The sequence below is a fragment of the Mus musculus genome, chromosome 2 (genome assembly GCF_000001635.26).
Source record: "Mus musculus strain C57BL/6J chromosome 2, GRCm38.p6 C57BL/6J".
Taxonomy (NCBI): Eukaryota; Metazoa; Chordata; class Mammalia; order Rodentia; family Muridae; genus Mus; species Mus musculus.
This window is the reverse complement of record NC_000068.7, coordinates 40,805,275-40,820,590: the sequence shown is the minus strand read 5'-3', so window position 1 is coordinate 40,820,590 and position 15,316 is coordinate 40,805,275. Positions and strand designations below refer to the sequence as shown.

The window sequence follows — 15,316 nt, the reverse complement described above, 5'->3', positions numbered from 1 at the left end:
GGGTTTGTTTCTTAAGTTTTCTGGTGTCTTTTCTCATCTTTTAATTTGGATAATTAACTTAACCCATTTCCTTATGCTATGTAACTGAATTCCATAAACCTGTGAATTTATGAAGAAACCAAATTTATTGCATATTTCTGGTGGCTCTTAAATCTAAGGTCGCAGTAGTGAAGGCAAATGGTGAGCAATTTAGAGAGCACTGTAAGAGAACACAATTATTGCACTCTCATTATGTATATCTTAATGAGAGCATTGTAAGAGAACACAAGCCATAGCACTCTCATTATGTATGTCTTATAGATTATATTTTTATGATATTAAGGCCTCAGCCAAGTTTCAATAATATAACTAAGTGTATGGTATAAATACTGAACAATTTTAATTTTATAATGAAAGTAGTTTAAATTTGTATGGAGATAAAACAACCAAAATAATCAAACTTAAAAGTACAGCTACTCTCAAGATATCTAAACTACGTTCCCAGAAAGAGAGGCATTCATCAGGCAGGATGGAGCCTTTGTTACCTGACCAAATTCCCACTACATCAAGAGAAAATGGCCTTTAAAATGGGTTTTAGATAAGTGAAATTATATTTTCAAAATACTTTTATAATAATTGAATGGACGCAATTCCTCAGATGAAATAATAGTAGTTACCTTCATCCCTGCTGCATCTGAAATATATGAGTGTATATCTTCAGTTTAAGCTGCAGATATCCTAGTAAAGACATCATAGTCCTGATCTCATAGCAGAGGTGACAGAGGTTTGCTGTTCAGAATATATGTGATGGAAATGTAAGCCAGTGGAAAATATTCTCAACAACCTCATTATTCATATCAGTAAAATTTAAGGATGAAAGTAACCCTTTTCATTTTAAAATAAAAACTTTATTAGCACTCTCTTGTGAAATTTCCAAATTTCCATTTTGCTATGAGAAAGTCTTTAGTCATTTGTTCCCTGGTGATCAGAGTTTTACTGCAGACAAGCGAACACAAGAGTGTAATTCTGCCTAAGAAACAATAAATAATTGTGAATGTGTGTGTGCATGCATGTATAAATGCTCACAGGCACATACACACATACATACATACATACATACATACATACATACATACATACATACACACAGAGGGAGAGACAGAAACAGAGACAGAGACAGAGACAGAGACAGAAAGACACAGAGAGACAGGAAAGAGGTTATGGCCCTATGTTTGCTAGGAGAGCAATGCCTCCAATTACTATGAAGCTAATCTCTTCCTCTCACATCATTTATCTCAAAGATTATTTCTACAGTTCTTACAATTTTATAGTACAGAAATCTTTAAAAATAATACAACTTCTAATTTAACAAAAGACTGTGAACTTTCTTTTCCTTTTATACAGACTAAGTATTGTCAAGCAAAAAGCCCAAAAACAAAAAAACAAAACCAAAAACCAAAACCAAACCAAACCAAACCAAACCAAACCAAACCAAACCAAACCAAACCAAATCAAACCAAACCAAACCAAACCAAACCAAACCAAACCAAACCAAAACAAAAACCAGAAGTGCAATTCAATAATCTGGGCTCTAAATTTATCCAAGGAATTTCCGCACATCATCTCCTTCTACTTTTGTTTTGATTTTTAGTGACATTAGGGAAATTGCTATGTTTATGCTAGAAGCACTCGAAGGCACTGAAATTGCTAGTGGCATTAGGGGCATTAGGGAAGTTGCTGTTTACTTGAGCACCTGAAGGCTTTGAAGAGCAACTCACATTCTTTTAAAAGTGGGTATTGATAGATTGGTAGTAACTTCTTTTGGTGTCTTCCAGATTTGAGCTGAAGGATGTCTAACATTTCAAAGGCCAGGCAATACTCTTTCAGGTAACTTTAGTTTGTTTGCAGTAAGATGCAACAAGTTCTCCAGGACACCCATATCATCAAAATTACAGGATCTCTCTCTTTAGAGCTCCTCCCTATGAGTGCATCTAGGTCTATCGGATTTTGGCCTACTTGGCAATTATTCCACATGTAGCTTTGGTTCTGTTTCTCGGTTTTAATCTTTGTTGAAATTGTAGAAACTTCTTGATTGGCTTCCCTTAGGTAAAGGAGAAACTTTTTTTCGTTGTTGTTGATATTTGTTGTTTTGGTTGTTGCTGTTTTTCTTCTTTGATTATTTATTTTGTTATGTGGTGTGGGGAAGGAGTGTTTGGATAAACTGTTCCAGGCAACTTCAATATGCTATTGGCTTTGATAGCAAGAGTGGACCATTGGATGGGACTTGAAGAGCACACTGTTTTAGGTTTTTTGGTTCAGCACTTAATTTCCCCCTTCTTTTCTGACTTTGGAAGATATGATTCTTCTCCACAGCTCACAGGTCAGACTTTGGATCTGGACCCTTAACAGAAGGTGGCTGCCATGGTTTTAGAAAGTCCTTATCAAGTTCACTTATCTGACAGCAAAGTCATCTGGAAATATTCCTTCTTTCCCTAAATTCACATATACATCAGCATGTTTCTCCAGGTTCCTCACTTACCAAATCAATCACCCTTCTTTAAAAACTAAGTTCATTTTCTTTAGGGTCCTCATAGTATCAGAGTATTCTACAATAATTCCTTAGGATTACTTTTCCCATCAATGTCTGTTTTCCTCCCTTCCAATTCTGAAGTTTAGGTCACAATGACTATAGGATTAATGACTTCTCTGTTTTGGTTTGATTTCTATTCTTGGCAGTCTGTACTGGATATTCTTGTTCAAACATTCTCAAATCCTGCTTTAAACACATTTCCATACATATCCTTCTAGGAAACAAAACATGAATAGACAGATATGGAGGAGAGGAAGGAATGGGAGAATTAAGAAAGGGACTGTGAGAGGGAATATGGGGGAAGAGAAATAAAATTAAGGGGTAGTATGGAAACCTAATGTTTGGTCTGTATCCATACTGATACAGATAAAAATATATACATACATGGAGGATATCCAAACGAAATCATCAAATACTGGGGTAGACAGAATCTCAAATGGCCATGTCTTATCACAAAATAAACTATCAATAATAGGAATGGGGTAATTCCAATTGAATAGATGGCCAAAGGAGCCTGCTTGGAAATCCCCAAACAATCCATACTTTTGCCAAAGCTATAGGTTGATCTCAATAAACTGATGACATGACCCTGTGATAAAGACAACACCTACACACCTTGTTAAATACAGAAATGTCAAGCTGGTAGCTCCATAGACCCTTTACCCTTTCACTCCAGCTTCTTTGGTACAGGAAAATACTTAGCATGCTGTTAAAGGAGAAACATATATACGAAGCCAGCCACAACCCCTTTATTTACAATGGTGTACTACTTGAAAGTGATGCTAAGACAATGATAGCACAAATCTTGTGAGTGTAATAAACCAATAGCTGATCTAACTTAAAGCTTACTCCAGTAGATGGAACCCATACCTGGCACTTCTTAGGTGACCAAGAACCTGAGAATATCTGAATACCTAAGGCAAAGCCAAATAATACTGAACTAAGAAAAAAAGAGAAAAAAATGTAATGATTAGATGACTCCTACTGTTATGTTGCTATACTCGTACATCTGAGCCTTGTTGAAAATATGAGAAGCCATCATCAGAGAAGCTTCCTCCTATAGCAGATGAGAATGAATACAAAAACACACAGCCAGACATTACTCAGAGAGCATGTCTTGAAATCCTCAGCCTTCAATGGGATATACTCTCACACCACTTCTCTCAGAGCTCAAAGAACCCCATAGAAGAGGAGGAAGAAAGAAAGTAAGAGCCAGAGGACATAGAGGACACCAAAGAAATAAGGTCCTATAAATCACCAATAGCAAAGCTCATATAAATGAACAGAGAGTGAAACAGCATAAGTGGGTCTGCAGTAGTCTTCACTAACTCCTCGGAGGTTTTATTACCAGTTTCCAGTAGGGTTTTTATAGGATTCTTGAGTGTGTGAATGAGTGGCTCTCTGATTCTTATTCCTTTCTTCAGCTCTTTCCCTTATCTTGGTTTTTCTTCCCCAGTTATAATATGATGGTTTTGTTTTGTCCTATAATATTATATTATATTTTATTTTATTTTATTTTATTCTATTTTTATATTTTAAGAAAATGAGGGAATTAGTAAAAACTAAGCCACTGGGGTCAAGGTTAACAATTGAATTGCCATTTATATCTTCTGGGATAGGAAAAATGTCAATTTTCTCCACAGAAGTGACATGACTCATATTCAAGAGTTGTTGACCAACATATGGATTCCAGAGTTTCTGTGTGTGTGTGTGCTTTAATTTGTTTATATTTTACAATGATTTTTTGTTTGTTTTTGTTTGGGGTTTTGTTGTATTTTGTTTTCTTGGATTCAGGCAGGGCGTTGTTGTATTGGCTTGTCTATGTTTTTTTGTTTGTTTTTGTTTTGTTTTGTTTTGTTTTGTTTGAAATAACAAAGTTTGATGGTTAGGGGGTGGGCAAAAAAAACTTGAATGATTGGGGTAGAGGGAGAATATGATCAAATTAAATTAATGTTAAAATAGTTTTAAATAATAAAAATGTAATAGAAAATAAAAAAAGCTCCAAATCCAAGTCCTAAAATTTCTTTGGCTGTTCAGTTGATCCAGTAGCAATTTACTTCCCATTTTGGGGGATTTAAAGGTGAGGTGGGCTCAGTTAAACAGTGTCTCAGTCCTCCTGAGATCCATACCTTTCACCAACATCTGTTAGCTCTAATGCCATCACTATTTGAAGGAAAGAGCCCCAATGTATGGCTCAGGACTCCACATGGCCTGCTTTCTTTCACCTATTCATGAATATCAAATAAGTCTCTGCAATTAGTACCTAGCCCATCCTCTCTGATAAGCACTTTAAAAAAAGCTTTGTTCTCTACTTGTTTTGGGGTTGTGGATACAGCTGAATTCTTTGAGCTAGAAGTTGTAAATGCTCATTTACTCTTTGAGACTAGGGACATTTCTGTGTTTTCCTGTTTGATACACAAAGTATCAATCATCCTTGGATTCTATCTCTTGCTTACTTTCTTTAAGGAAATTAACAGAGAACACTCCCCTTCTCTCATTTATTTCCCTTAGCTACCCTACTTCTTATAGTGACTCCAAATGACTGGTGATTACCGCCAATCAAATAATTAATTCATCATCATGTACAACATAACAATTCATAGTTCACTATATAGTCTACCATGATGTATCTTGAGTGAGGAGATCATAAATAGCATCCATTCCTCTCAAACTTGAATGCTGCTGTGGGGTGGGAGTGGGGGTGGGAGGGGGCGACACTTCCACTTGCTCCAGGGTCACTGGACTGCTCCTTAATCCTAGGTGCAGGGTGTGGGTTAAAGAGGGGTCCTGAGTCTGCTCTGGGCTTGGGCTGCTCAGAGAGGCAGGACAGGGAAGTTTTGACTGCTCATTCCCCAAACTGTTGCCAGGCAAGTGTCAGTCTGTAAGAAGCTGCAGGACCCCACTCCAGGGGTGGGAAATTTCAGTCTGAGCTCTTGTGAACTGCCAGAGTCTGGGGGTGTGGGTCCCACAGACCTGCACAGAGGCTGGGAACAGCAGTTTCTCAGACTCTTGGGCACCATAGATGCTGCTGGATGCCACAGAAAAGCTGAGAGTGGAATTGACTCTAGCTCAGGGCTGAAATGAAAAGGGTGGGAGAAGAGCTCTGGCTGGGTCCTACCGGGGCAAGAGAGTCCTTGGCTTGTTCGGTGGGCAGCTTGGCTTGGTGGAGTCCATGGCTGGGAGCACAGGGAGGCCTCATGTGGGAGATTAGACAGGGCTCCTTAAAGACCTGCTACATTGTTCCCCAAGGTGGGTCCCAATGAGAAGAGACACTCCATGCTTTGTTTTTGGTTTTTTGTTTTGTTTTGTTTTCTCTTCCGATTTATTTTCTTGGATATTTTCTTTATTTACATTTCAAATGTGATCCCCTAACCCATCCTCCATCCCCTACACTGGGGCATTGAACACCAGTCTTGGTTTTGAGGCATTTATTGGGGCTGGAGAGATGGCTCAGTGGTTAAGAGCACAGACTGCTTTTCCAAAAGCCCTGACTTCAAATTCCAGCAACCACATAGTGGCTCAGAACCATCCATAGTGAGATATGAGGCCCTCTTCTGATGAGTCTGAAGACAGCTATGTTGTACTTACATATAATAAATTAAATCTTTTTTAAAAGGGGGCATTTCTTGCCATGGGGGAGAGTTTGATAAGTAAAACAGTACCCTATTTTCTCAGGGCAGGCTTGAGGTTAATTACCTTTTGCAGGGAAGAGTGTCTTGGAAGGAGAGCGTAACTGGCTAAGCCCTTTAGGCCTTTAGGTACCTCGTTAAAATGGAGGCTTGAGGCTACATGATCTGTGGAGAGGCTTAGGGCATTGCCCTTACATGACTGCTAGCCACAGAATTATGGAGATCTGAGGCTTCTTGTCAGGAGCCTGGTGTCTAGAAGCATGGTAAAATACCTACCTTTCCTTGCAGGATCACCTGCTGGGTCACCGGGGTTTTAAACCTGAAACCAGAAGCCAGGCTGCCTTTAAAGGTCCCACACTTAAGTGGTGGGACAGTCCTCTTTTATATTTTTATTTTTAATGCAGTTGCATTTTATATTTTATTTTAAATATTATTGAGTTTAAATATGAAAAAATGGAATCTACAAGTGAGATAGAAGAAATCAAAAATAAAATGTTGGTTATCATTCTAAGTAATATTAGCGTGCTTTATTTTGGTTTCTTTGACTTAAATCTCCTTTATGTTCTTACTAGAATGAAATGAGAGCAGAATCTCATATTATGTGTAAGTCCCACAGTTTATTATTTAAATCAAATATATTTAGTGATTTTTAAATATATATTAGAAATTTCCCCGTCATAACTGGGGATACTTTGAAGATACTCCAAGGACATGGATTCCTTTCACATATATGCTTTGATATGCTGTAATGACTGGAAATATTTAATGTTCAGGGCAATTGCCTTCAGACTTAGTCTCATTTCCCCAAAGTGTCGACTGTCCATAAAGGTATTTTTCATTTTTCCTCTCTGGTAACTTATGAAAAACACAACAGACATGACCACAGGATAAGAAAATTATAGAAAATCAGTTGAATAGAAATATTTCCCCTAAGGCTAGTGATCTCTATCCCTTCCCAAATTACTACAAGAATAAAATTCAATCTTGTATTATAATTCTATCCAGAATCAGCTCCATGTTATCCAGACTCATTCAGCACTTGCTAACAACAATGGCTTTCTTATAAAGCAGTTGCATTTTAAATTAACAAACAGATTTCATATCCATTTCTATTCAAGATAATTGAACCAAAGCAAAATTGTCAAGTTACAGGTTTCCGTGCCAAATCCTTTGCATGAGAATTAATATATGATATTTCAAAAAATAAAATAACTTTAGAAGTGAATTCACTCAAGATTTCTATATCTGAATGAATATAAGCTTGCTTTTTAAAAATAAAATAAAATAAAATAAAATAAAATAAAATAAAGAAGAAGCTGGGTGTAGTGGCATGCACCTTTAATTCCAGTGGCTGCGGGGCAGAGGAACTTTCATCTATTTGAGTTAAATACCACCCAGGCCTACATGGTGAGTTCCAACATGGCCAGAGCTGGACAATGAGAACCTGTCTCAAACAAACAAATAAAGATTATAATTTGATGACCAAAAGAGATTGACTACATTTGTTTATTATTTACTTTTAGTGATTTAATGTCAACTACTACAGATACATTGGTTCTCTGTTCAGAAAATTTGCTTTTCTTTTAATTTAAATATTATTAAGAAGTAAATTTTTGTACTGCCCCAAGATTACTAAGTATCAAATTGACCGAGCCTTTGGGTTACTGTGCATAACTGTACAGAAGTGAAGCTAGCATTAAACTCTAAGCATGGAATTCTAAGTGAGTAAAATGTTTGCCTCATGCATAGATAAATTCCCAGTATCCCCTTAACATGTGATGTAGAGATGCATAGTTATATTCTCACATATGCAATAGAGAGGCCAGAGGAACAGAAGTTCAAGGCCATACTCAGCAATTTACCAAGCTTTATGGAATACTGTGCTAAATGAGACTATATGTCAAAACCAAACCAAAAACAAAACAAATAAACAAACAAAACAAACAAACAAAACAAATCAATGACCAGTTTTATGCCCTGACTTACTGGCTCCACTGAGGGTCAGGACTACTTCATTGTATACAGAGTAAGCTGTGACTTCTCCAAGCTTCTCTTAATAAATGCCTCATAGGCTCAATTGCCTATAAGTCAATATTGCAATGGAAGAATGCCAACTATTATTTTCCTTAATCAATCTTCTCTTCCATAGTTAATCCAAAAGTCATGGTTGAACTATGTTTTCCCATTCTACCTTTCCCATGGCTACTTTAGGCATTTTAAATGGAAAGATTTGTAAACAAATACCATTTGACTTTGGAGCTTTCAGTGACTAGAATGTTAACTTTGCATATTAAATTTTATTACATAAATATCCTCTGTGTCTCCTTTTTCTTTTTCCTTTTTATTCTTTCCTTCCTTCCTTCATTCTTGTTTTCTTCCTTCCTTTATTTTTGTCATATCTTTGATCCTAGTACTTGAAAGTATTACCATGAGTTCAAGGTTTGTCCAGCCTACTGAGCTATTTCCTGCTTTAAGTATAAACAAAACAACAAGTGAATAAATACACCAATGAAATAAAATCAACAGAGACTATTTCAGATTAATCTGTCTACCTTTAGTGTAAATGCCCTCTCCTTACCTTTCGTAATCATATACATGTAAAACAGTTAACATGTATTAGTTGCTCATATAATATGTTCTATTAAGAAATTTTCTGCTGGGCGTGGTGGTGCATGCCTTTAATCCCAGCACTCGGGAGGCAGAGGCAGGCGGATTTCTGATTCAAGGCCAGCCTGGTCTACAAAGTAAGCTCCAGGACAGCCTGGGCTACACAGAGAAACCCTTTCTTGAAAAACAAACAAACAAACAAAAAACAAAAAAAAAGAAATTTTCATACACATATAATTGTACTCTGAGCACATTCAAATCTACTACCTTCTATTGTATATGTTTTTAATAATTCTAATATTTGAAAAATAACTCTACTGAAGTATTCTTGCAGAAATAACAATATTTATGTGTCAGCTACAAATTCTGATCTTTGGTAGTTGTGGGTTTTTTGTTTTTTGTTTTGTTTTGTTGTTGTTGTTTCAGAACACTCATGAAATTACAGTATTGTGATTATTCAGCTGGAAGGAATCTTCCAGTTTTATCTATACACAGTATCTAAAGAATGAGAGCTGGCCTTATTTTTACTGAAGTCATGAAGATTATTATGTAATTCTCTTCAACTAACTCAAATTTATTTAATTATTTGATGTTGATATCTCTCCCTGATAGCCTTGGTCATTTTTTACCTTGTTTAGTGTTTGACAGACATTATCTGTATGGGACTAGATAAATGTTTGAGGCTTTTATGACCATTCTCTGTAGTAGCTACTTACCTGACCCATTGTGAGTAAAGCAGCTCTTGAGACAATATGGAAATGCATGAGCCTGCTTGTGGGCATTGTTAAGTCAACCAAGGGTGACAATCACCCAGGATTTAATCCCCATGATGTTTTGAGCAGTGAAATTTCCTGGTAGATTTTGTTGAGGTTTGTTTATTCTTTCCTCATTGTGTAAGCTCTAAGACACTGCATGCTCACAATTACAGTATGCAATAGGTGTGGCTGTCCAGGTTGTACATGAATACTCCTTAAACATGTGTTATGGTTATCAACATTCTCCCCATTTTTTTTTTAAAGTTTCGATGCAAAACTGATAAATGCATCCCTTTCTGGTGGAAATGTGACACTGTGGATGACTGTGGTGATGGATCTGATGAGCCTGACGACTGTCGTGAGTATTCTGTACATCTTGTTTAGATTTTAGAGTTCTTAACATTCTAGATTGTAGAAACCATCTAGGCTTAGACTAAGGCTTTTTTTTTTTTCCCCACAAACTCCCATCCTTGAAGTGGGGAAGTTTTAACTGGGAATTCTTTAAACTTTGTAAAGAAATGATTGCAATGTCTTTGTTTTGTCTATAGTTTTTATTTGTTTGGTTGGTATTTGATAAACAGTGGTCAGTAATATAGAAATTGCTGTGATATTCACCAAATATGAAAGGCACATGGAAAAGATATAGAAATCCTTTTATATACAATAGATAGAAACTTGTATCTTCTCTGTCACTATTAAAACCTTAAAAATTCTTCAGGAGTCAGACTTTTCAATGCTAAATTTTATTTACTGTAAGATTTAATCTGCCCTTAGCAGCTACTGTAAAATGGATCCTGAGTGTGATTGCTGTGGTTACAGCTTCTGGGTTAGCAATCATTGCTCACTTAGGTGGTGATGAGCAGTCAGAAATCTTCCTGGAAATCCTATTATAGTTCACTACATAGGTCACTTCCATCTTTCGCTGTCAAGTTGAAGATGCTTAAAGTCAATCCCACTAATTCCTTCTATGTCTCAGTGCATGGTTGCCTTGAGTTCTATTTGACAATTGAGCCATGAGTTGGCCTTGATTGGCCTTGACAATAGAGTTTCAAGATCCTAAGGCTTGCACTCAAGAGAGGGAATATTGTCTAAGTGAAAGACAGTTATTTACTTCTATAGAATTTTCTAACATCAATTATAAAGCTGTTTTGCATTGTCAGTTATTTAAATGAACTCTGTTTCATCTTCTTTGCACTATCAACTTAATAGCTGAATGTTGTTTCACATATTTTTCTTTGCATGTGGAAAGCAATAAGCCATCACTTCGATGAGAAATAAAATGAAAGCTATTGCTTTTGTAATATTTTGTATATTTGATTGGGAAATATATTTGTCTTTGATTTATTTTCAATATGTTAGACAATGCGTGAGTAGAAAGACTTGTGGATACTAGGTATGAACTCATGATCAAATTATTATCAAAAGATTTGGAATTAGGAAAAATGCCAAAAGAAGGAATTGTATGGGCGATGGTGACTCCTGTTTTGTAAGAAAACTATTTTCTTCACAATAAAAAAAAATGGTTTCCCATAAACAATACTCTTTACAAGAGTCATAAATAATATAGAATATCTTGGTGTAAGTCTAACCAGGCAAGTAAAAAATCTGTATGATAATTTCAAGTCTCTGAAGAAAGCGATAAAAAACGACCTCAGAGGATGGAAAGTTCCCACATGCTCATGCTCTTCTGTAAATTCACAATTAACATGGTAACATGGTCAGAATGCCAGAAAACCAGGTAACCACATTTAAAACTGGGGTTCAGAGCTAAATAAAGAATTCTCAACTGAGGAATCTTGAATCACCAAAAGCACCTACAGAAATGTTCAACATCCTCAGTCATCAGAGAAATGCCAATCAAAATGTCCTTGAGATTCCACCTTACACTAATCATAATGGCTAAGATCAAACACTCAGGTGACAGCAGATGTTGGTGAGGATATGGAGAAAGGAGCACTCCTCCATTGTTGGTGGGACGGCAAACTGGTAGTTCCTCAGAAAATTGGAAATAATTCTACATGAAGACACAGATATACCACTTTTGGGCACATAACCAAAAGATGCTCCAGCATATAACAAGGACACTCCTATGTTCACAGCAGCCTTATTTTTAATATCCAGAAGCTGGAAAAAAACCAGATGTCCCTAAAGAGAAGAATGAATACAGAAAATATGGTACATTTACACAATGGAGTATTACTCAGATCTTTAAAAATGATGACTTCATGAATTTTGAAGGCAAATGGATGGAACTAGAAAATGTCACCTAAGTGAGGTAACCTAGATCCCAAAGGACAAACATGGTATATATTCACTGATAAGTGGCTATTAGCCCAAAAGCTCTGAACTCCTATGATTTAACTCACAGACCATGTGAAGCTTAACAAGAAAGAAGGCCAAAGTGGGAATGCTTAGAAAGAGAACAAAATAACAGGAGGTGGATGGTGGGAGGAAACTGGTCGGGGAAGTGAAGCAAGGGGCAAAAGGAGGAAGGATCAGGTATGGGAAGAGATAGGAGAGAAGTCCAGGGGCCCAGAAAAATGGATAGAAATATGTAGCAGTTGGTGGGGGGACCATTAGGAAGTCCCAGATGCCAGGGATGCCAGATGCTCACAGATCCCCATGGGGTTGACATTAACTGAAATACCACAATGGGGAAATAGAACCTGAAGAGACCACCACCAGTAGATAGACATGTCTCCCAATTGAGTGATGGGGCCATCTACGCATCTCAGAAATCTTTTACCCAGAATTTTTCCTGTCTGAAGGAAACACAGGGACAAAAACTGGAGCAGAGACTGAAGAAAGGCTATCCTGAGACCACACTACCTTTGGATCCTTCCCATCTGCAGACAGCAAACCCCTGTACTGTTGCTGATGCCAAGAAGTGCTTGCAGACAGGAGCCTGGTATAGTTGTCCTCTGAGTGGCTCTGCTAGTACCTAACTAATAAAGATGCAGACACAGCTAACCATAGGACTGAGCCCAGGGATCCCAGTGGAAGAGTTAGGGGAAAGACTGAAGGAGCTGAACAGCATTGCAACCACATAGGAAGAACAACAATAGCAAACAAACCAACAAACAAAAAACCTGGAATCCTCAGAGCTCCCAGAGATTAAACCACCAACCAAAGAGTACATATTATTCAGTCCATGGTTCCTGCTACATATGTAGCAGAGGTCTGCCTTATCTGGCATCAATAGTAGGGAAGGCACCTGGTCCTGTAGAGGCTTGTCTCACCATTGAAGGTAGATACTAGAGAGGTGAGGTGGTAGTGGGTGGGTTGGTTGGGGATCACCCTCTTAGAAGCAAAGAGAAGGGGGATTTTGTGGAGGTGAGACCTGGGAGTAGAACAACATTTGGAATTTAAATAAATAAAATAATTAATAATAAAAAGGATTACCATGATGTAGTAAATAAAGTAAATACAATTTGACTTTATAGGTTGAAAAAAAAAAAAAGAATGTTCCTGTTAATATATTGAGATGGCCTTTACCTTTACTGCCCAGAGCCTCTATTGCTAAGGAAAGAAAAGAAGCCAAAACAGCATGCTCAGTACCCAGAGCAGTCAGGCTCACGATGATTTTCTCTTCAGTATTTGCACCTTCTGAATTCTATTATAACTTTGAAATATCACACAACCCATTGGTGTGAAAAGTTAGCTACATAGTTACAGAGTTGGTAAGAGGTCCTCCCAGGGGTAAACTATTATCATATATATGGTCAAATATATATGTTTGTTTGAAAAATTCAGAGAAGATGCGCAGCTATTGGAAAGCTGATGTGTGGTCCTGATCCTAGTAAAACATAAGTACCTAGTAAAACATAAGTATTTACATTTTGTGTTTTAAACAGTAAATATATATATATATACTATATGCATATATTATATACATATATATAGTGATGATATATATATATGTTCACATATATATGTACATATATATGTTCATATATATATGTATATATATGTGTATATATATATATGTTAAATGGTTTATTCAAGCCATTTGGCATGTATATTATCTTATGTGCTCAATATTTTGTCTTGAGAACATGAAGCATCTGTCTTAGCAATCATCAAGTATAAAATATGTTGTTATTAAACATAGCTGTTATGGTGTGTAATCAATCTCTGGAATATATTAATCTTGTCTAGTTGAATCTTTTGTGTCCTGTTTTTATTCTCTCTCCAGTCTTCTCCCCAGCCCCTAAAAGCTCCAATTTTACTCATTGTTTTCATGAGTTTGGATTTTTTGTTGTTTTAAAACTTTATTGTCTTAGTCAGGGTTTCTATTCCTACACAAACATCATGACCAAGAAGCAAGTTGGAGAGAAAAGGGTTTATTCAGCATACATTTCCACATTTTTGTTTGCCACTAAAAGAAGTCAGGACTGGTACTCAAGGTCAGGAAGCAGGAGCTGATGCAGACAGAGGCCATGGAGGAATGCTTCTCACTGGCTTGCTTCCCCTGCCTTCCTCTGCTTGCTTTTTTATAGAACCCAAGAATACCAGCCAAGGGATGTCATCACCCACAAGGGGCCCTCTCCCCTTGATAACTAATTGAGAAAGTGCCTTTTATATGAACACAGTGATCAGGAATTCTTTGTCATTACAAGTTCACATTGCATCCCAAACACACATGTTAACATCACACTAGTTTCCAGATACACTGTTTTTCAAAATTTTAAAGATTTATTCATATTTATTTTGTACATGGAAATTTTGTCTACATGTGTGTCTGTATACCACAAACAGACAGTGCCTGTGGTGGCCCAAAGTGGACATTGAATCCCTTGGAGTCACAGAGGTTGTGAGCTGCCATGTGACTGCTAGTGACTAAATCTAGGTCCTCAGAAGGAACAACCACTATTCCTAACCTCTGAGATCAGGCCCCCAGTTGTCTATTAAATATTCATTTAAACTCTGTAACTATTTTCTTGGAAGGTTTGTTTGTATAAAAACAGAAAAAATATTAAAGAAAATTGTATGTGAACAGGAAACAAAAGTGAAATGAATATGTATATTTAGTACAGTTCAACATTGAATGCAGTTAACAAACTTTACTGATGAAAGTTTTTAGAATTTCTTTTTATTAAGGAAGTAAAATATATATAGAGATTTGCTTTTTATAAAATTTACATTTTTCATAATTAAGAGTGAAATATGTTTCCTGAATCAAGTTTCAAATTTCAGTTATGTATTATTCCCCAATTTGAGCTAATAAAAAGGCTAGGGCTGAAGAGATAGCTCAGCCATTTTAAAAGTTGGCTCACAACCAAAATTATGAGCCTAGTATTAAACTACCAGTCAGTAATAAATAATCCATGAGAATCATGGATCCAAAAATAGTGCTTTATTGTGAGTAATATGAATCGTGTGACATTTTCTGAGTCAAATCTAGATCTGAAACTTAGGACTGCATCTGAAAAACTATACCTCTTGGGGTGAATTAATAATAACAATAATGCTTAGTTTCCCAATGTTTAAATGGTCATAATGATAGTCCTGTGAAAGGCTATAATATAAATAAAAGTCGGCATGGATAAGTCTACCTTAGCACTTAACACAAACTAGATCTCAGTAGATCTTCTGTATTTGATACTATTCCTTATATATACCGAGGGAATATTTCAAGAGAAAATACCACCAAGTGTAAATTGTGTATTATAATAATGAAAATAATATGTAAATACTTACTATATTGAAACACTGTATATACTTATTAATGAAATAAAGCATGTTCTAAATATGAT

At 36.4% G+C, this 15,316-nt stretch overlaps 1 protein-coding gene across 8 annotated transcripts in view; it reads left to right on the top strand.

Moving 5' to 3' along the window:
* Positions 1-15,316, top strand: part of Lrp1b (low density lipoprotein-related protein 1B) — a 2,058,309-nt gene that overhangs the window by 1,833,008 nt on the left and 209,985 nt on the right. For all 8 annotated transcript variants that reach the window (XR_374143.4, XM_006498463.4, XM_006498461.4 and 5 more), the window contains one exon: positions 9,825-9,918. Coding sequence is in view for 7 of the 8 variants with exons in the window: in XM_006498463.4 (XP_006498526.1) it covers positions 9,825-9,918 (94 nt within the window). In the remaining variant the exon portion in view is untranslated. The remainder of the gene's footprint in view (positions 1-9,824; positions 9,919-15,316) is intronic.